The sequence below is a fragment of the Salmo trutta genome, chromosome 17 (assembly GCF_901001165.1).
Source record: "Salmo trutta chromosome 17, fSalTru1.1, whole genome shotgun sequence".
In the NCBI taxonomy this organism is placed as follows: domain Eukaryota; kingdom Metazoa; phylum Chordata; class Actinopteri; order Salmoniformes; family Salmonidae; genus Salmo; species Salmo trutta.
The window spans coordinates 34,709,716-34,732,260 of record NC_042973.1 but is presented as its reverse complement, the minus strand read 5'-3'; the positions used below and the strand labels follow the sequence as shown (position 1 = coordinate 34,732,260).

Here is a 22,545-nt window from a genome sequence, read left to right as displayed (position 1 = left end):
TCACTCACACTGCCGGTTTTCTCTCTGTCCCAGTCACTCACACTGCCGGTTTTCTCTCTGTCCCAGTCACTCACACTGTCTGTTTTCTCTCTGTCCCAGTCACTCACACTGTCTGTTTTCTCTCTGTCCCAGTCACTCACACTGTCTGCTTTCTCTCTGTCCCAGTCACTCACAATGTCTGCTTTCTCTCTGTCCCAGTCACTCACACTGTCTGTTTTCTCTCTGTCCCAGTCACTCACACTGTCTGTTTTCTCTCTGTCCCAGTCACTCACACTGTCTGTTTTCTCTCTGTCCCAGTCACTCACACTGTCTGTTTTCTCTCTGTCCCAGTCACTCACACTGTCTGTTTTCTCTCTGTCCCAGTCACTCACACTGTCTGCTTTCTCTCTGTCCCAGTCACTCACACTGCCGGTTTTCTCTCTGTCCCAGTCACTCACAATGTCTGCTTTCTCTCTGTCCCAGTCACTCACACTGTCTGCTTTCTCTCTGTCCCAGTCACTCACACTGTCTGTTTTCTCTCTGTCCCAGTCACTCACAATGTCTGCTTTCTCTCTGTCCCAGTCACTCACACTGTCTGCTTTCTCTCTGTCCCAGTCACTCACAATGTCTGCTTTCTCTCTGTCCCAGTCACTCACACTGTCTGCTTTCTCTCTGTCCCAGTCACTCACACTGCCGGTTTTCTCTCTGTCCCAGTCACTCACACTGTCTGCTTTCTCTCTGTCCCAGTCACTCACAATGTCTGCTTTCTCTCTGTCCCAGTCACTCACACTGTCTGTTTTCTCTCTGTCCCAGTCACTCACACTGCCTGCTTTCTCTCTGTCCCAGTCACTCACACTGTCTGCTTTCTCTCTGTCCCAGTCACTCACACTGTCTGTTTTCTCTCTGTCCCAGTCACTCACACTGTCTGTTTTCTCTCTCCCTACCCCTCCATTCTCCCCCTCTCGTTCTCCCTCCCTCTCTCTCTCTCTGCAGGAACAGCAGCTGAATCCCATTATATCAGACACTGTCAACATGCAATCCTCCACTCCCATTTTCCAGTAAAACCTCCACTCCACCCACTGCTTCGCTCCAGCTATCCCGAGCGAGAGGGAGCCCCAGCTGGGCTCAGGATGCGTGTGACCTCCCCTCTCCTCCTGGCTCTCCTAGTACTCCTGCTGCTCCCACCACCCTCCCAGCTGAGGAAGGCAGGCCAGGGCAGGCGGCTCAAAGTAGGCAGACGCCTCCTCAGACAGGACAGGTATGGATGGATTCTAGGTTGTTTCTCTCATTTTATATCTTACTCGTTTGAACCACTATGCTTTATTGACTTTATTAGATATTATAAGTATGTCTATTTAGATGAAAATATTATCTACATTAACTATGCTAAAATGTATTGTTGTCATCATTAGGGTGAGAGGTCGGGGGCGCCAGGGCAGGTCAGGAGACTCCAGGCATCAGGTCCCTGAATGCTCAGAGTACAGCGACTCTGAAGACCTCTTCGTGGACTGCCAAGGGAGAAAACTTTCTTCCATCCCCACTGCCTTATGTAATTATAATGCGCTGGATTCTAGCTTATTTACTTTATGGTTTTACTGCCTATGAAGATAAAATAGGACCAGATTTAGCCTACTCCTGGACAAAACATTACTTTCAATGGGGATTCTTCACTGAACACGCTTTTTAGTCCAGGACTGGATTAATCTAGTACCAGGTCACTGGCGAGGGCCAAGTGTCTTGAAAAGTGCTTTCAGTATCTAGTCTTTTGGCGCGCAAAACGTTTTGTGGATGGTACTGCACACTCAACGTTATCGAGATACATTGAGTTTCCTTTTATATCCACAGAGGGTACTTGAGAAGACTATGAGACCATATGCCTACTGGTAAAATGCACATGAGGGGCTACCTCAGGGCTACTCTGGGAAGAGCAACTTTCAGTTAGTGGTATAGTAACCGAAAAAGGTTGGGAATCACTGGCCTAGGTTATCCTACACAAATGCACACAGAAGCCTAACTCTGTGTCCAATCTGACGCACAGAAACTTGTGAAAACATTCACTCATTACCTTGATACTTTCTCTGTTAAATATTTTAGACCCTGCTGTAAAACAAGCAACAACAAAAAAGCAGAAAACAAATGTAGGCCTATTGGATTGGATCCAACATGGATCAAAGGTCTTCACTGGCGCGATGAACAAAACATAAACATATTCTGGACATTCTTACGAACACCATTTTCCTGCACTGACTGTTTTTGCATCAGGTGCTAAAACACAACAGCTGTTTGCCACTTGACTGTCATTCAGAACAATATTTCCTGGACCAGCTGATGATGTTCGACAATATCACTAGGCCTAACTGAACAGCTGGATATAATGCACATCCAACAAGTAGGTCTATTAGCCTTGCATAGCCTATTGAAGAACCACGCAAGTTAGGTGACTTTCGGTTGGAAGCATTCGATTTTGCAAATCGCATACATCATTTTGGATTTGTGTGCCCATAAAAACAGTTTTTATGGCGTAGTCTAAAATACTAATATGTATTGATAAAGTGGTGCTGCCATTAATGCAACTTCTCTTAGACTCAGCAAAACTTTTGTCCCGCTGATGGCCCATAAGGGGTAGGTTTCTGAACATGTCACACCTATAGTCTATTGGTCAATCTGCATTGCAGGGCAGTCAAGATTTAATTCAGTCTCCTTTTCATATCAAAAAATTGCAACTGGTAGCCTGTTGATACCCCAGCTAGCACAGTGGATTTGGGCCGATTCCGGCTGAGAGTCGGCGCACTCGGCTGAGAGTCAGACTCGGCCAACGTCATGTGGTCCGAGTCTGGGCCGCCTTAGGCAGTATTACTTATGGCTAGAATGCGGGGATTGAGCTCGGGCTGATTCCGGTGTGAGTTATCTGGCCCAAATGTAGTACTTGGGGCTCGGGACGATTGTGGCTACTCTCTGGCAGATGATTACACAGGCTGCTTTATATAATTAACATTTCATTATTTATTTATTTTTCCATATTTTCTGTCATCAGAAAATAAAATGAACATTTTAATTAAATTCTTTAAGAGTCCTGTTTAAGAAGGAATTTAGTATTTGGATACTTTGTGCAAGGCAGTTGATAAGCATTAAAACCTTTGTGGACGGGGCCTCCCAAGTGGTGCAGCGGTCTAAGAAGGTGCATTGCAGTGCAAACTGCGTTGCTACTGATGCTGGTTTGATACCCGTGCAGGCTGCGACCGGGAGACCCACGAGGCAACGCACAATTGGGTTAGGCCGGCCGGGATGTCCTGCGGGTCAGGCACATGCACGCTTCCTCCGACACATGGGTGCGGCTGGCTTCCGGGTTAAGCGTGCATTGTGTCTAGAAGCGATGCGGCTTGGCGGGGTTGTTTCTGGGGACTCACGGCTCTCGACCTTCGCCTCTCCGGAGGCCGTACGGGAGTTGCAGAGATGGGACAAGACAATTGGATATGACGAAAAGGGGGTAAAAAATAAACAAATACAATTATTTAAAAAATTTGTGGATGAGTATAATTTCTATGTATAATAGTCATTTTTAAAATGACTAAACCGGGTAATTTTGTATACATTTATTTAAAATTGCATTGGGCCGCTTCTGGGGGGATTCTGGTAAAATGCCGACAAAGTCGGCTGAATTCCGGAAACGGCCTGATGTACTTGTGCCGATTCTGGGCAGTGATTCATTTTGATTCCGGGCCAATTCAATCAGTTCCTGTCCTCCGGGCCGATTCCTCATTGCTAACTGGGACAGACTTTACATAGGTTATTGATGCCGATCAATGTATTAGTAGGCTTATGGATTACATTTTTCAAGTTATTCATCCAACCCTGTTTTATTTATTCCATCTAAAAGGAAGGCAACGAATGCAGCGCATTTGTATTTATTTATTTTATAACATTTTCTGACAATACGAACAAATGTATTTTTTGGCGTAAGTGAACACCTTCCTAATATTGAGTCGTCGATAAAGGAGTTTACTTCTGCTGCAACCTTCACTGTAACAAAATATAACACGTTGCCTCTGTGCTTTGCTTGAAAAGTGTTATGGAAATGAAACATAATATCATGATCATTCTTATTGTCAGCCTGGTCACGGGCTCCAGACCACCTCCTGCTCGCCCGTAACCGTATCCGGGCCCTCCACAATGGGGCCTTCTCTGGCTTCGAGGGCCTGAGGAGCCTGGACCTGCAGCAGAACCGGATCTCAGTGTTGGAGGAGGGGGTGTTCCTGGGCCTGATAAAACTCACCACCCTTCTGCTGCAGCACAACCGTCTGGGCACGCTCAGCGAGGAGGCTCTCATCCCCATGCCATCCCTGCGCTACCTGCGTCTCCATGACAACCCCTGGAGCTGCCGCTGCACACTCGACAGTCTGGTTCGCACCCTGCAGGTGCCCAGCAACCGTAACCTGGGGAACCATGCCAGGTGGGTGGGAAAATAATGTGACACAGGGCACAACAGAGGTGTCCCAAATGACATCTGTAGGCATTGGTCTAAATAAGTGTACTATACTTTATATAATGGACAACAGACATCTGTGTTCTCATCTTCATGTTGCTATAGCACCTCCCTGTTTAAAAATAAAATGCTCTACTGAACACAACCTAGGTGTGCAGAGCCAGTTGGGCTGAGGGGCAGGAAGCTGAGACAGGTGGACCCAGAGCTGCTGTGTCTAGAGCTGGAGCCTCCCAGCGAACCCCCAGACCCGCAGGACTCCACATACCCTCTGCAGCCCATCCCCATCAGGGGCAAGCCTGACGCCACCACCTCCTGCCATACCTACCTGTTCCCCACACCCCGACTGGACTGCAGAAGCAGAGGTGAGGTCACAAACTATCCGACCCACCTGGTTCAAATACTTGAGGTGCGCTTTATTTACACTGAACAATAATATAAACACAACATGCAACAATTTCAAAGATTTTAACAGTATCTGAAAATACAGATATGCATGTGTTGGTCACAGATACCTTAAAAAAATGTAGGGGTGTGGGTCAGAAAACCAGTCAGTATCTGGTGTTACCACCATTTGCCTCATGCAGCACGACACATCTCAAGATGTTGCTTGTGGCCTGTGGAATGTTGTCCAATTCCAATTCAATGGCTGTGCGAAGTTGCTGGATATTGGCGGGAACTGGAACACGCTGTTGTCCTCAATGGGTGACATGTCTGGTGAGTATGCAGGCCCTGGAAGAACTGGGACATTTTCAGCTTCCAGGAATTGTGTACAGATCCTTGTGACATGGGGCCATGCATTATAATGCTGAATCATGAGGTGATTGCAGCTGATGAATAGCACAACAATGGGCTTCTGGATCTTTTTTGTTCAGTGTACCTTGACCAGCATGTAGGGTGGGTGGTATTTGCACTTTTGGGACTATTCCATTGGTTTCATTGTACGATTTTACCTATCTATGTGTAGGCAGACCTGTTTACAGACTGGTTGCTTTTATGCTAGGAAGCGAAGCAGCAGGAGCATTAACAGTTGGCAGCTGTAGGTTGTGAATATCTTAACCAAATCAGCATGTTTTAGTCTTTCAGTATGTATTATCCAACCTTGTGTTTTCCTGGAAATTCACTACAGATGTGGATGACCATAATTACATCAATTTACTTCGTCAGAGGGCAGGTTAGAATGAAATCAAGAGCATGTGTACATGTGAGTTTGTGTGTAGAGATTGGTATTTTATTAGGATCCCCATTAGCTGTTGCAAAAGCATCAGCTACTCTTCCTGGGGTCCACACAAAACATGACATAATACAGAACATTAATAGACAAGAACAACTCAAGGACAGAACTACATAAATACATATAAAATGAATGAATTATCATTACAAAAGGCACACGTAGCCTACATGTCAATACATACACACAAACTATCTAGGTCAAATAGGGGAGAGGCTTTGTGCCATGAGGTCGTTCTGTCCCTGAATAAGGCAGTTCAATTTGTTCTTAACTGACTTGCCTAGTTAAATAAAGGTAAAATAAAAAAATATATATATTAAAGAAGGTGTTGCTTTATCTGTTTTTTTAAACCAGGTTTGCTGTTAACTTGAGCAATATGAGATGGAACAGAGTTCCATGCAATTATGGCTCAATATAATACTGTACACTTTTTGAATTTGTTCTGGGTTTGGGGACTGTGAAAAGACCTCTGGTGGCATGTCTGGTGGGGTAAGTGTGTGTGTAAGTTGACTATGCAGACATTTTTGGATTTTCAACATGAATGTTTCTTATAAAAAGAATAAGTGACGCAGTCAGTCTCTCCCCAACTCTTAGCCAAGAGAGACTGGCATGCATAGTATTTATATCAGCCCTCTGATTACAATGAAGAGCAAGACGTAGCGCTCTGTTCTTGGCCAGCTGCAGCTTAACTAGGTCTTTATTTGCAGCACTTGACCATATGACTGGACAGTAACCAAGATAAGATAAAACTAGAACCTGCAGGACTTGCTTTGTGGGGTGTGGTGTCTGCTTTATTACGGACAGACCTCTCTATCTTTTCAGCCATTGAATCTATACGTTCTAAAAATGACAGTTTACAATCAAAGGTAACGCCAACTCTTTGTTAACGCTTTCAGTGACTTTATTAGCTGTGGTTGCTGATGCGTATATGGTTAAATCATCAGCACACATGGACACACATGCTTTGTTTAATGCCATTGGCAGGTCATTGGTAAAAATAGAAAATAGTAGAGGGCCTAGAGAGCTGCCCTGCGGTACACCACACTTTACATGTTTGACATTAGAGAAGCTTCCATTTAAGAAAACCCTTTGAGTTCTATTAGATAGATAGCTCTGAATGGCAGAGGTTGATTAGGCAATAAGGCCCGAGGACGTGTGGTGTATGGCCAATGTACCACGACTAAGGGCTGTTCTTAGGCACGATGCAACGTGGTATATTGGCCATATATCACAAATCCCCAATGTGCCTTATTGCTATTATAAACTGGTTACCAACGTAATTGGAGATGTAAAAATAACTGGTTTGTCATACCCGTTGTCAGCCAATCAGCATTCAGGGCTCGAACCACCCAGTTTATAAAAAGCCATAACACATACGTTTTTTCAACAACAGGTTATGGTCAATAATGTCAAATGCTTGACTGAAATCTAACAGTACAGCTCCCACAATCTTCTTATTATCAATTTCTTTCAACCAATCATCAGTCATTTGTGTCAGTTCAGTACATGTTTAATGCCCTTCTCTATAATCATGCTGAAAGTCTGTTGTTAATTTGTTTACAGAGAAATAGCATTGTATTTGGTCAAACACCATTTTTTCGAAAAGTTTGCTAAGAGCTGGCAGCAAGCTTATAGGTCTGCTGTTAGAACCAGTAAAGGCCGCTTTACCACTCTTGGGTAGTGGAATTACTTTGGCTTCCCTCCAGGCCTGAGGACAAAGACTTTCCTCTAGGCTCAGAATAAAGATATGACAGGTTGGAGTGGTTATAGAGTCAGCTACCATCCTCAGTAGCTTTCCATCTAAGTTGTCAATGACATGTTTGTCATTATTGATCGATAACAATCATTTTCCCATCTTTCCCACACTAACTTTACAAAATCCCAACTTGCAATGCTTTTCTTTCATTATTAGTTTTTTTATGCATGAATACGGTGGCTCACTGTTCATTATGGGCATTTCCTGCATAAGTTTGCCCACTTTGCCAATGAAGTAATCATTAAAATAATTGGCAACATCAAATGGTTTTGTGATAAATAAGCCATCTGATTCGATGAAAGATGGAGTTGAATTTGTCTTTCTGCCCATAATTTCATTTAAAGTACTCCAAAGTTTTTTTTTCCCATCTTTCTTTATATTATTGATCTTGGCTTCCTAATACAGTTTCTTCTTCTTTTTGTTGAGTTTGGTCACATAATTTCTCGATTTGCAGTAAGTCAGAGGTGCAGGCAGACTTATTAGCCACTCCTTTCGCCCCATCTCTTTCAACCATACAGTTTTTCAATTCCTCATCAATCCATGGAGCCTTAACAGTTCTAACAGTCAGTTTCTTAACAGGTGCATGTTTATAAATAATTTGAAGAAGCAATTTCATAAATTCATCAAGTGCAGCCTCTAGATGCTCCTTATTTATCACATCAGACCAACAAATATTTTGAAAATTATCCACATAAGAGTCACACCAAAACCTTTTGTATGATCTCTTATACACTATTTTAGGGCCAGCTTTTAGAACTTTGGCTTTCCTGAATATAGCCACTAGATTGTGATCACTGCACCCAATGGGTACGGATACAGCTTTAGAACAAAGTTCTACAGTATTAGTAAAAATGCTATTGACACCTGTGGATGATCTTGTTCCTGTAGTGTTGGTAAACACCCTGGTAGGTTGATTAATAACCTGAACCAGATTACAGGCGCTGGTTACTGTGAGAAGCTTCCTCTTGAGCAGACAGCTTGATGAAAACCAGTCAATATTCAGGTCCCCAAAAAAGTAGACCTCTCTGTTTACATCACATACACTATCAAGCATTTCACATATATTATTTAGATTCTGACTGTTAGAAAAGCCTTTAGATGTGCCAAGTGAACCTGTAACCACAACACTTCAATAACACTTGACATAAGATCTTCTCTAGGCATTACAGGGATATGGCTCTGAATATATAGAGCAACACCTCCCCCATAAGAATTTCTGTTTCTGAATTTGTTATATCCTTGTATTGCTACTGCTGTGTCATCAAATGAATTATCTAAGTGAGTTTCAGAAATGGCTAATACACTGCTCAAAAAAATAAAGGGAACACTTAAACAACACATCCTAGATCTGAATGAATGAAATAATCTTATTAAATACTTTTTTCTTTACATAGTTGAATGTGCTGACAACAAAATCACACAAAAATAATCAATGGAAATCCAATTTATCAACCCATGGAGGTCTGGATTTGGAGTCACACTCAAAATTAAAGTGGAAAACCACACTACAAGCTGATCCAACTTTGATGTAATGTCCTTAAAACAAGTCAAAATGAGGCTCAGTAGTGTGTGTGGCCTCCACGTGCCTGTATGACCTCCCTACAACGCCTGGGCATGCTCCTGATGAGGTGGTGGATGGTCTCCTGAGGGATCTCCTCCCAGACCTGGACTAAAGCATCCGCTAACTCCTGGACAGTCTGTGGTGCAACGTGGCGTTGGTGGATGGAGCGAGACATGATGTCCCAGATGTGCTCAATTGGATTCAGGTCTGGGGAACGGGCGGGCCAGTCCATAGCATCAATGCCTTCCTCTTGCAGGAACTGCTGACACACTCCAGCCACATGAGGTCTAGCATTGTCTTGCATTAGGAGGAACCCAGGGCCAACCGCACCAGCATATGGTCTCACAAGGGGTCTGAGGATCTCATCTCGGTACCTAATGGCAGTTAGACTACCTCTGGCGAGTAAATGGAGGGCTATGCGGACCCCCAAAGAAATGCCACCCCACACCATGACTGACCCACCGCCAAACCGGTCATGCTGGAGGATGTTGCAGGCAGCAGAACGTTCTCCACGGCGTCTCCAGACTCTGTCACGTCTGTCACGTGCTCAGTGTGAACCTGCTTTCATCTGTGAAGAGCACAGGGCGCCAGTGGCGAATTTGCCAATCTTGGTGTTCTCTGGCAAATGCCAAACGTCCTGCATGATGTTGGGCTGTAAGCACAACCCCCAGCTGTGGACGTCGGGCCCTCATACCACCCTCATGGAGTCTGTTTCTGACTGTTTGAGCAGACACATGCACATTTGTGGCCTGCTGGAGGTCATTTTGCAGGGCTCTGGCAGTGCTCCTCCTGCTCCTCCTTGCACAAAGGCAGAGGTAGCGGCCCTGCTGCTGGGTTGTTGCCCTCCTACGGCCTCCTCCACGTCTCCTGATGTACTGGCCTGTCTCCTGGTAGCGCCTCCATGCTCTGGACACTACACTGACAGACACAGCAAACCTTCTTGCCACAGCTCGCAGTGATGTGCCTCCTGGATGAGCTGCACTACCTGAGCCACTTGTGTGGGTTGTAGACTCCGTCTCATGCTACCACTAGAGTGAAAGCACCGCCAGCATTCAAAAGTGACCAAAACATCAGCCAGGAAGCATAGGAACTGAGAAGTGGTCTGTGGTCTCCACCTGCAGAACCACTCCTTTATTGGGGGTGTCTTGCTTATTGCCTATAATTTCCACCTGTTGTCTATTCCATTTGCACAACAGCATGTGCAATTTATTGTCAATCAGTGTTGCTTCCTAAGTGGACAGTTTGATTTTACAGAAGTGTGATTGACTTGGAGTTACATTGTGTTGTTTAAGTGTTCCCTTTATTTTTTTGAGCAGTATATATGAATGTTATCTGATGTTAGCAAGATATTGATATCATGAACCTTATTTCCAAGGCTACATATATTAATATGGGCTATGTTCAACCTTTTCCTGGGTATCTTATCAGATATAGAAATAATAAGGAAAAGAGCAAACAAAGCAAGAGAAAAAAATATACATTCAGCCAGGGGCGAAAATCTGATATCAACTTTGGAGAGGACAATTACATGAAATTTTCTCAAGAGCAATTCTTGAGGGGGACACCAAAAGTAGTGCTGTAACACATAGCCTACATTGTAATATGGTAAATGTATATTGAGGAACCAAAGAAATAAGGTGTTTGCCGTACTCCTAACTACCGGTACCCAAAACTACACAACTAATCACAACAGCAATACCATTGCCTTTAACAAATCTTAGTTCAGTCACCAGTTTAAGTTGAGAGTGGGGGTATCCATGGCATTTTCCAATTACGTTCCTATTTTACAAGTCAAAAAAATTGAGAACCTTTCATAATGTTGCCAAACAAAGACTCAACAAACTTACCTGAGACTCCCTGTCTCTGCCAGTCTGTCCCTGCATATCTGTCCCCAACTCTGCTGTCTGTGTGCCATCTGTTGCCTGCTCTGCCTAATGACATCATTGTGAAACATTTCCATTAGAATTTAATTTCTTTCTTATGAACATTTTATCAACTAGTCTTTGAGATATTAGGCTACTAGGGTTCTTACTATGCGTTTTGGTGTATTGAAAAATACTCTGATGTCCGTCTTTTATTTTTCTGCCATTTTTCTACCTGGCTGGCTGGCTGGCTACACACACAGTGTGTAGGTTATTTACAGTAGGAGATGGGCTTCTATCATCTTCAATCATTCTATTTGGGCTTCGATCTAAAAGGTAGCTAGCAAATGTGAAACGGATTAAAATGACAAGAGTTGACAGTTGTATGAGTTCACCATTTACACAACATATGCTGCAACCTTTTATAATTTTAATAGTTTGTTTCATAATGGCTGGCTTCCAACAATAGCTGAATTTGCAAAGCTAGCGAGCACCAATTCAGTTTCAGTGGTGTTTGCTATAATCTTTGCTACCCGGGTTAAATAAAGGTGAAATAAAATAAATAAATAAAAGTTCCCTTGCGACAATTTAGCTTTTGAAACGAGACCATTAAATATATTTAAGACAATGGTAGAAGAGAGTGTAGTTCTGTTCAGTTTGGATTTCAGTTTATCGCTAACCTTATCACAGGGACTTTGAAGCACTAACTTACATCATCTGCATGCTGATCTTGGAATAAATTGACGATAGCAAAGATTCCATCTTTGACGACGCCACATAAATGGAATAGGTACTAGCTAGCTTAATAGTTAATATTTGCGCGCTAGCTCTGCATATTCAGCTAGTGTGTGTGCGCGATTGACTGGATTAACCTCACGTCAGTTACGTGCATTGAGTGCCTTTCAGACAGTAGATACGACCTCTCTGTTACCTAGCAAGCTAAGGAACTGGCAGTGGATCAAACCATTGTGAGGCAAAGGGTGGGGGGGTCACAATCTTTTGAAACTTAAAAACGCGCTATTAAGTGTCTATAATCAGCACAATTGCTTTCATTGCGTATTATTAATATTATTTAAATTACATAGTTATGTTTCAGTGAGATATTGGGGGGGACAAATCATATTTTTCCCAGGATGGAGGGGTCGTGTCCCCCCCCGGGATTTCCGCCCCTGCATTCAGCAGTCTATTAATCAATTGGTGTGTGTGTGTGTGTGCTGTCCACCCCCCCTCCCAGACTTCTGGGAGGGAGGGTGGACAATGAGCCTGTCATAGCGAATATAAGCAATGTCCCCACACGCTCTGGCAGCTTTCATGGCTGGGATCAGTTCTTTCCTCTTCTGGCACACAGCTTCAGGATGGTCCTTGTTGGCTCTTTCCAGAACAGCTATCTTGTCCTTGAACTTCAGGAACCTCAGGCTCCTCAATCTTCCTGTGGTCCATCTTCAATTTCTCAGTGATCATTTCCCTCACTTTGTCCTCAGACTCCGTCCAGGTCTCATGTGGAGATTCTGCAATTCCGTCCACAAGCATGTTATTCCGCCTTGATTGTCCCTCAAGTCTGATTTATCCATCATTGTTATCATGGATTCACACACAGAACTGATGTCCTCTCTCAATGACTTACAGATTGCTGTCATCTTGCCGTTCTCCTGTTTCACCTCATCGAGCTGACCCTGGGAGAACTGCAAGCTTGGACCTCAATCCAAGATGGCGTAGCAGTCGGACGTGTGTCTTTGTCTTGCCCCGTCCTGTCCCGTGTATATATATTTTTCTTCGTATATATTTTGTATATATTTTAATCTCATTTTCCATCTATGGACTCAATATACTCTCCTGCAACCCACCTCACCAAATGTGGTACGGATCTGCTATTTTTATAGTTTAGAACCGGAACCCCCTTCAGGAGCTAGCCAGCTAACTAGCTACTAGCTAGTGGTCAGTTAGCCACTGCTAGCGGTCCTCACCGTTAACTCGGACATCAGCCAGCCTCAACCCAGTCAATTCCTGCCAGTCTGCACAGAGCGATATCAGCCCAGAGCATATCGGACTGATTTTTCTCTACCACATCTCCGGATTCCTACCGCAAACTGAACCTTTACACTGGATAATCGCTGCTATCCGAGTGGCTACTCCTGGCTAATGTCTCTGTCCCGAAGCAAGGACCAGTTAGCTTGGAGCTAGCCTCGAGCTAGGCCCATCTCCCGGCTAGCCAAAGAGGTCCACCAGCCATTTCTCTACAATACCTCTTTTGCCAATTGGCCTCGACCCTTTACTGCTGACACGGAGCTCCGCCGATCCATCACGACTGGTCTGCCGACGTGACCGTCCGAGGTGGTCTCAACAGGCTCTTCCGTTGCGATGTTGCCAGATGCCCATCTGCTAGCCCTGACCCGCTAGCTGTCTGAATCACTGTGTCTCCAGCTCTCCTAGCATAGCAGAGACTATGGAATTGGCTCCCTGACTCATCTAGTGCTACTCATTGGACCCTATGATCACTCGGCTACACATGCCTCTCCCTAATGTCAATATGCCTTGTCCATTGCTGTTTTGGTTAGTGATTATTGTCTTAATTCACTGTAGAGCCCCTAGCCCAATATGCCTTAGATCGCCCTTTTGTTGGGATATGCTTAACACCCCGGCCATCCTACAATCTAAGCTAGACGCCCTCAATCTCACACAAATTATGAAGGAACCTACCAGGTACAACCCTAAATCCGTAACCATGGGCACCCTCTTAGATATCATCCTGACCAACTTGCCCTCTAAATACACCTCTTCTGTCTTCAACCAAGATCTCAGCGATCACTACCTCATTGCCTGCGTGCGTGATGGGTCCGCCGTCAAACAACCACCCCTCATCACTGTCAAACGCTCCCTAAAACACTTCAGTGAGCAGGCCTTTCTAATCGACCTGGCCCGGGTATCCTGGAAGGATATTGACCTCACCCCGTCAGTAGAGGATGCTTGGTTGCTTTTTAAAAGTGCTTTCCTCGCCATCTTGAATAAGCATGCCCCATTCAAAAAATGTAGAACTAAGAACAGATATAGCCTTTGGTTCACCCCAGACTTGACTGCCCTTGACCAGCACAAAAACATCCTGTGGCGTTCTGCATTTGCATCGAATAGCCCCTGCGATATGCAACTTTCAGGGAAGTCAGGAACCAATATACTCAGTCAGTTAGGAAAGCCAAGGCTAGCTTTTTCAAACAGAAATTTGCTTCCTGTAGCACTAATTCCAAAAAGTTTTGGGACACTGTAAAGTCCATGGAGAAAAAGAGCACCTCCTCCCAGCTGCCCACTGCACTAAGGCTAGGAAACACTGTCACCACCGATAAATCTACGATAATCAAGAATTCAATAAGTATTTTTCTACGGCTGGCCATGCTTTCCACCTGGCAACCCCTACCCCGGCCAACAGCTCAGCACCCCCTGCAGCAACTTGCACAAGCCCCCCCTGCTTCTCCTTCATCCAAATCCAGACAGCTGATGTTCTGAAAGAGCTGCAAAATCTGGATCCCTACAAATCAGCTGGGCTAGAAAATCTGGACCCTCTCTTTCTAAAATTATCCACCGAAATTGTTGCAACCCCTATTACTAGCCTGTTCAATCTCTCTTTCGTATCGTCTGAGATCCCCAAAGATTGGAAAGTTGCCGCGGTCATCCCCCTTTTCAAAGGGGGAGACACTCTAGACCCAAACTGTTATAGACCTATATCCATCCTGCCCTGCCTTTCTAAAATCTTCGAAAGCCAAGTTAACAAACAGATCACCGACCATTTCAAATCCTACCATACCTTCTCCACTATGCAATCTGGTTTCCGAGCTGGTCATGGGTGCACCTCAGCCACGCTCAAGGTCCTAAACAATATCATAACCGCCAACAATAAAAGGCAGTACTGTGCCGCCGTCTTCATCGACCTGGCCAAGGCTTTCGACTCTGTCAATCACCGTCTTCTTATCGGCAGACTCAAAAGCCTTGGTTTCTCAAATGACTGCCTCGCCTGGTTCACCAACAACTTCTCTGACAGAGTTCAGTGTGTCAAATCGGAGGGCCTGTTGTCCGGACCTCTGGCAGTCTCTATGGGGGTGCCACAGGGTTCAATTCTCGGACTGACTCTTTTCTCTGTATATATCAATGATGTCGCTCTCGCTGCTGGTGATTCTCTGATCCACCTCTACACAGACGACACCATTCTGTATACATCTGGCCCTTCTTTGGACACTGTGTTAACAAACCTCCAAATGAGCTTCAATGCCATCCCACACTCCTTCCGTGGCCTCCAACTGCTTTTAAATGCTAGTAAAACTAAATGCATGCTCTTCAACCGATTGTTGCCTGCACCCGCCCGCCCGACTAGCATCACTACTTTGGACGACGGTTCTGACTTAGAATATGTGGACAACTACAAATACCTAGGTATCTGGTTAGACTGTAAACTCTTCTTCCAGACTCACATTAAGCATCTCCAATCCAAAATTAAATCTAGAACCGGCTTCCTATTTCGCAACAAAGCCTCCTTCACTCATGCTGCCAAACATACCCTCGTAAAACTGACTATCCTAACGATCCTTGACTTCGGTGATGTCATTTATAAAATAGCCTCCAACACTCTACTCAGCAAACTGGATGTAGTCTATCACAGTGCCATGCGTTTTGTCACAAAAACCCCATATACTACCTGTAGCACGTGCTCCAGCAGGTTTATTTCACTGGTCATCCCCAAAGCCAACAAGTCCTTTGGCCGCCTTTCCTTCCAGTTCTCTGCTGCCAATGACCGGAACAAATTGCAAAAATCACTGAAACTGGAGTCTTATATCTCCCACTCTAACTTTAAGCATCAGCTGTCAGAGCAGCTGACCAATCACTGTACCTGTACACAGCCAATCTGTAAATAGCACACCCAACTACCTCATCACCATATTGTTATTTATCCTCTTGCTCTTTTGCACCCCAGTATCTATCACTCCAGTGTTAATGCTAAATTGTAATTATTTCACCTCTATGTCCTATTTATTGCTTTACCTCTCTACTCTTCTACATTTGCACACACTGTACATAGATTTTTCTAATGTGTTATTGACTATACATTTGTTTATGTAAACTGCGTGATGTTGTTTTTGTCGCACTGCTTTGCTTTATCTTGGCCAGGTCGCAGTTGTAAATGAGAACTTGTTCTCAACTGGCCTACATGGTTAAATAATGGTGAAATACATTTTTTTTTTTTAAAGCTGTTCTTTAGGTCCTGGACCTCTCTGGTCAGGTCGTCCATTATTTTATTAGTTGAATCCACTTGTATTTGGACAAAACACATGAAGCTATTTTCTTGGTGTTGTGACAACTGCTTGTAGAACTCTTTTTGATCGTTTAAAAGATTCTTCACCTGTGATAGACAGACACCACTATCCTCAACAGTACACCCGTTGGCTTTGGTCTTTGTCATGGTAGCTAGCAATGTAGGTTACGCTGCTACTCATCGCAGTTCCGGACAGGGCAGGTCACAGGAAAGACTGAAAACAACAAACAGCAGGGATCTAGACAGCCACAAACCCGGGACAATCCGCGGTCCCAGCCACAATGGCTAACCGCGTCGCGGCCTGCGTTCAAGCCCTCAAGAAACCCCGCTAGCTTGATAGGCAGCTAGCTAGCAGCTAGGCTAGCTGCTTCGTCAAATAGCTTCTCAGACCCGGCCTTGGTCGGCAGGATTACTGGCCAGAGAGTAGCAGTCCCAGCAACTGATGCCAACTGCTTCGCTGGATCCAAACTAAAAAGTTAGCAAGCTACTAATAAACTTTCCAATACACTTTTAAAACAACAAACTTTCCAAAATAACCAACCGAGCTCTCCCTCATTCCGCGTTCAACAGGAAGTGACGAAAAGAGAAGTATGTAAAGACGTGGGTTCATGGTTAGACACTATGGCCATGCCTGGTACATGTGTATCTGCGTGTGTATGTTTAATACTTAGTACCCGTGCTACGAACACAACAGGACAGATGAGAGAAATCACTCCATTTTGTATGTCAGAGAATGTTCGTAAATATCTACCTAGACCACGTCACACCACAGGAATGACAAACCCCCATTCCTCTGAGGATTCATACAATTAGAGACAGAGCTGGAAAGAGGGAGATCACGGCTGGCAGATGTCCAATTTTTCGGTCTCTATCACTCTCTTCGACTTAATCCCACGGTTTTATATACAGTCGTAGCCAAATGTTTTGAGAATGACACAAATATGAATTTTCACAAAGTCTGCTGCCTCAGTGTCTTTAGATATTTTTGTCAGATGTTACTATGGAATACTGAAGTATAATTACAAGCATTTCATAAGTGTCAAAGGCTTTTATTGACAATTACATGAAGTTGATGCAGAGTCAATACTTGCAGTGTTGACCCTTCTTTTTCAAGACCTCTGCAATCTGCCCTGGCATGCTGTCAATTAACCTCTGGGCCACATCCTGACTGATGGCAGCCCATTCTTGCATAATCAATGCTTGGAGTTTCTCAGAAGTTGTGTGTTTTTGTTTGTCCACCCGCCTCTTGAGGATTGACCACAAATTTTCAATGTGATTAAGGTCTGGGGAGTTTTCTGGCCATGGACCCAAAATATCAATGTTTTGTTCCCCGAGCTACTTTGTTATCACTTTTGCCTTATGGCAAAGTGCTCCATCATGCTGGAAAAGGCATTGTTCATCACCAAACTGTTCCTGGATGGTTGGGAGAAGTTGCTCTCAGAGGATGTGTTGGTACCATTCTTTATTCATGGCTGTGTTCTTAGGCAAAATTGTGAGTGAGCCCACTCCCTTGCCCGAGAAGCAACCCCACACATGAATGGTCTCAGGATGCTTTACTGTTGGCATGACACAGGACTGATGGTAGCGCTCACCATGTCTGCTCACGACAAGCTTTTTCCCGGATGCCCCAAACAATCGGAAAGGGGATTCATCAGAGAAAATGACTTTACCCCAGTCCTCAGCAGTCCAATCCCTGTACCTTTTGCAGAATATCAGTCTGTCCCTGATGTTTTTCCTGGAGAGAGGTGGCTTCTTTGCTGCCCTTCTTGACACCAGGCCATCCTCCAAAAGATAAATGGTTGATTTAGGTGCAATCTTACTGGCAGCAATATCCTTGCCTGTGCAGCCCTTTTTGTGCAAAGCAATGATGATGGCACGTGTTTCCTTGCAGGTAACCATGGATGACAGAGGAAGAACAATGATTCCAAGCACCACCCTCCTTTTGAAGCTTCCTGCCTGTTATTCGAACTCAATTAGCATGACAGAGTGATCTCCAGCCTTGTCCTCGTCAACACTCACACCTGTGTTAACGAGAGAATCACTGACATGATGTCAGCTGGTCCTTTGTGGCAGGGCTGAAATGCAGTGGAAATGTTTTGGGGGGATTCACTTCATTTTCATGGCAAAGAGGGACTTTGCAATTCATCTGATCACTCTTCATAACATTCTGGAGTATATGCAAATTGCCATCATACAAACTGAGGCAGCAGATATTGTGAAGATTAATATTTGTGTCATTCTCAAAACGTTTGGCCACGACTGTACAGTATCCCCGTCCCTCTTCCCCATCTCGCTCTGAATATTTTCCTCTCTCTTTATAAGGGATCAGCGATCTATTTGCCAAATCAGCTTCAAATCAAATCACATTTTATTGGTCACATACACATATTTAGCAGATGTTGTTGCGGGTGTGGCGAAATACTTGTGTTTCTAGCTCCTACAGTGCAATAATATCTAACAAGCAATATCTAACAGACTACAATCCCTCTGAAACAGTACCATCTTAATTTTATTTGGGAATAAAGTAAACCACTATAAATCCAGGACTGAGCCATTGTCAGGGCACCAGGATATGCTTTGCACAGGGCAATCAGAGGACAGAGTTTCAAACTGTCCCCCTACCAGTTTTCCATCTGTCCCTCCTCCAGGGTTTACCTTTGGGAGTCCCAGTCCTGCCTATATAGTAATTAATCCAGGATAACTGGAAAACCATTCCTTCAGGAACTCCTTGGATATTATCGATACTAAGCTGTAAAATTCACATTTTCCCCAAAGACCTGAAGCGGGTCTTTAAAGTGGCAATCAGAAGTTGAAACAATGACAAAGCAAACTCCCTGCCCCTGTTTTTGTAAAAAACTGAGGGATGGGGCTGGAGAAATAGAACTACTCTCAAATTCAGACCGAGCTATGGATGCAAAGACTGACTTTCCATGATATAAAAATGATCGTTTCTAACATGTTTTAGGCTATATCGTGTCTGATTTACATTTACTTTATTTACAAACATTGGAATAAAACAAGCCTATATTTGGGGTTCTGATGGGGTTCGACAGTTGAACTAAGCTCATGAGGCATTTAGAAGTTATATTCAAGAATCAATGGATACATATCATTAATTCACAAGTCCAAAAATGTATGTAGCAATTGCAGATTGCCCCTTTAACTACAGCCATCTTGTTCCATGCCGATCTGTTAGAGAGGAAACTTTGGAAAAACAATTGTGACAGAGACTGACTATCACCCATCAACTCTCTGTTATCTCCCCCATTCCCCTCTCGGTCTCTAGATCTGGCAGAGGTTCCTGCAGAAATCCCAGGGGACATGGTACACATGGACCTGTCCCAAAATTCCCTCCGGCGCCTGAAGGCCAGAGACTTTGTGGAGGCCAGAAGCCTAAGGTCACTCAATCTCAGCAACAACAACTTGGAGGACATGGACACAGGTGTGTGTGTGTGTGTGTGTGTGTAAGTGAGTGTGTAAGTGAGAGAGAGAGAGAGAGGGGAAGAGAAAGAGGCAGAGAGACAGAAACCCTGATTATCATATCAGCCTGTTATGAGTGGTAGTCAGACAGGTGGAATATTCCATAACCAGATCATGGATAAATGAAAACTGTATGTTTACTATTCACTGTGATATCCAGGAGAAACATATAAACACAGTTGTGTAACCCATCAGCTGATGAATAACATATGGGAGGTTTGAAGCATTCATGTTGCCAGAGAACTAATTCTGTTTTGAATTTATTATATAATGCTCATCCACAGGACAGTCTTGAAAAAAAAATGGAAGAAAATATTATATTGAACTAAAATATAAATTGCAACATACAACAATATTTAAGATTTTACTGAATTACAGTTCATATAAGGAAATCAGTCAATTGAAATAAATTGATTTGGCCCTAATCTACAAATTTCACATGACTGGGAATACAGATCGGTTGGTCACAGATACCTTAAAAAAATAGGCCTCATGATCTCGTCACGGTATTTCTGTGCAAATTGCCATTGATAAAATGCAATTGTGTTCATTGTCCATAGCACATGCCGGCCCATACCATAACCCCACCGCCACCATGGGGCACTCGGTTCACAATGTTGACATCAGCAATCCGCTCGCAAACACAACCGCAGACCACGTGTGTGGCGTTGAGGCCAGTTGGACGTACTGCCAAATTCTCTAAAACGGCTTATGGTAGAGGAATGAACATTCAATTATCTGGCAACAGCTCTGGTGGACATTCCTGCTGTCAGCATGCCAATTGCACGCTCCCTCAAAATTTGAGACATCTGTGGAATTGTGTTGTGTGACAAAACTGCACATTTTAGAGTGGCCTTTTATTGCCCACAGCACAAGGTGCTCCTGTGTAATGATCATGCTGTTTAATCAGCTTCTTGATATGCCACACCTGTCACGTGGGTGGATTATCTTGGCAAAGGAGAAATGCTAACTAACAGGGATGTAAACACATTTGTGCAGAAAATGAGAGAAATAAGCTTTTTGTGTGTATGGAACATTTCTGGGATGTTTTTATTTCAGCTCAGGAAACATCGGACCAACACTTTACATGTTGCGTTAATATTTTTCTTAAGTGTAGTTTGACCTTACTAATGACGATAATCATACTTCTCTCCTTCTCAGCCTCCCTGTCTGGCCTTCTCCACCTCCATGAGTTGGACCTTTCCAACAACAGACTGCACTTCTTCCACTTTGGTGTTCTAGAAGACCTCTATTTCCTGTCCCTGCTAAGGTTGGGGGGAAACCCCTGGGTCTGTGACTACAGGTGGGTAGCACTACTATTAGAGTTACCTAACAACTAACTACAGGTACAATGCATTTGACCGTGAATCATTCAATGTGTCAATGTTTCAAATGGGCCTGTCCATCGTAAATAAACCATGAAATAAATAGATAAATGAATATTCCAGCATCCACTACCTGGTGTACTGGCTACGTCTGCACCCAGGGGTGACCTACTCTGGCCTGCTGTGCCACTCCCCTTCTGAGCTCAGAGGAAAGAGTGTGGAGGACTATGTCCACTCCTACAACAGAGCCTGCAGCCAGACAGAGCACAGTCAGACAGAATACGGCCAGACGGATCCAGAATTGTGGGTAACATCTATGGAGCTGCAGGAGGAGCGAGAGGAGATGGAACCGGCACATCTGAGAGGACCGCAGAAATACCACGTCACCAGGTGGAATTAAACAACTACCCCAGGATGGAATGACTGACATCTTAAACACCTTTAAATACTTTGTCTTCCTTTTATAGAGCATTCAAATTAATTCTGTATCAGATGGTAAACTTGAACTTTGTTCAATATTGTTGTTCCTGCTTTGTCCCCCCCCAAAAAATCAAAAAACAAGAAATAACAATCCAAGTAGATATATTGGAGTGAGCATGTGTGAGAATCCAGAATATAAATGTGGTGTGTATAGACAGTATATAATTTGGAAAAGAAAATGGTATGTACAGTATTAGGTATATTAGGATGAGCTATATCTAGAATACAATATACACATACATAGTGAGTAAACAACAGTATATAAACAGAATATGAGGTGACCAGCATTCAATACATTTTTTTGGGCGGCAGGTAGCCTAGTGGTTAGAGCGTTGGGCCAGTAACTGAAAGGTTGCTGGATCGAATTGACAAGGTAAAAATCTGTCGTTCTGCCCCTGAACAAGGCAGTTAAACCACTGTTCCCCGGTAGGCCGTCATTGTAAATAAGAATTTGTTCTTAACTGACTTGCCTAGTTAAATAAAAATAAATAAATAAAAATGGCTCTACATAAATGGGGCATTAGTCTGTGGGCCTTGATTTACTGCAGGTCTACTCAAACTTTTCACCCATACTGTTTATGCCATTTGCACTCCCATTGTGAGTCAATCTGAATCCATTTCATTTTGAGAGCACACAGCAGAACAATCTCTCTGCCTCCATTCCTCTTGCTATTTTCCCACAATTATATTAAGATTTTGCCATTACAAAAATACTAAAAATACTGACTAAACTGTCTGATGTGTCAACACAGTATTTAGGAGCCCTGCTCCTTTCCCAAACATAGTCATGGCCCAGGAATATTTATTTGGCAAGATGTTTGATTTAAAAAAAGCATAGTAATCTATGCCAAGAAATAAGCCTTGGTGCCATAGCTACTCTGTAACTGCTAGATTCCTACAGAATGGTTAGAGACAAAACAGTCCTGTATAATATTATTATAGGTACGCATTTATTTTATATGACCCATTTCCTAGCATATCCCCACACTAAACATGAACCACTGCTGATTAGTTTCCCTGCGGTTACAACTCCCCTGGCCCTACAAATCAAAATCAAGTCAATAAAAATGTGCTTTGCTTGCAGACATAAAACATACA

General features: G+C 43.7%; 1 protein-coding gene across 1 annotated transcript in view; it reads left to right on the top strand.

The window, feature by feature from the left end:
• Nucleotides 1-21,718, top strand: part of LOC115152098 (leucine-rich repeat-containing protein 17) — a 28,819-nt gene extending 7,101 nt beyond the window's left edge. The window contains exons 3-9 of the mRNA XM_029696615.1: nucleotides 973-1,237; nucleotides 1,392-1,528; nucleotides 4,090-4,429; nucleotides 4,613-4,824; nucleotides 19,449-19,604; nucleotides 20,804-20,945; nucleotides 21,091-21,718. Coding sequence (XP_029552475.1) covers nucleotides 1,110-1,237; nucleotides 1,392-1,528; nucleotides 4,090-4,429; nucleotides 4,613-4,824; nucleotides 19,449-19,604; nucleotides 20,804-20,945; nucleotides 21,091-21,367 — 1,392 coding nt within the window. The 5' untranslated portion in view covers nucleotides 973-1,109 and the 3' untranslated portion in view covers nucleotides 21,368-21,718. The remainder of the gene's footprint in view (nucleotides 1-972; nucleotides 1,238-1,391; nucleotides 1,529-4,089; nucleotides 4,430-4,612; nucleotides 4,825-19,448; nucleotides 19,605-20,803; nucleotides 20,946-21,090) is intronic.
• The last annotated feature ends 827 nt before the right edge of the window (nucleotides 21,719-22,545 follow it).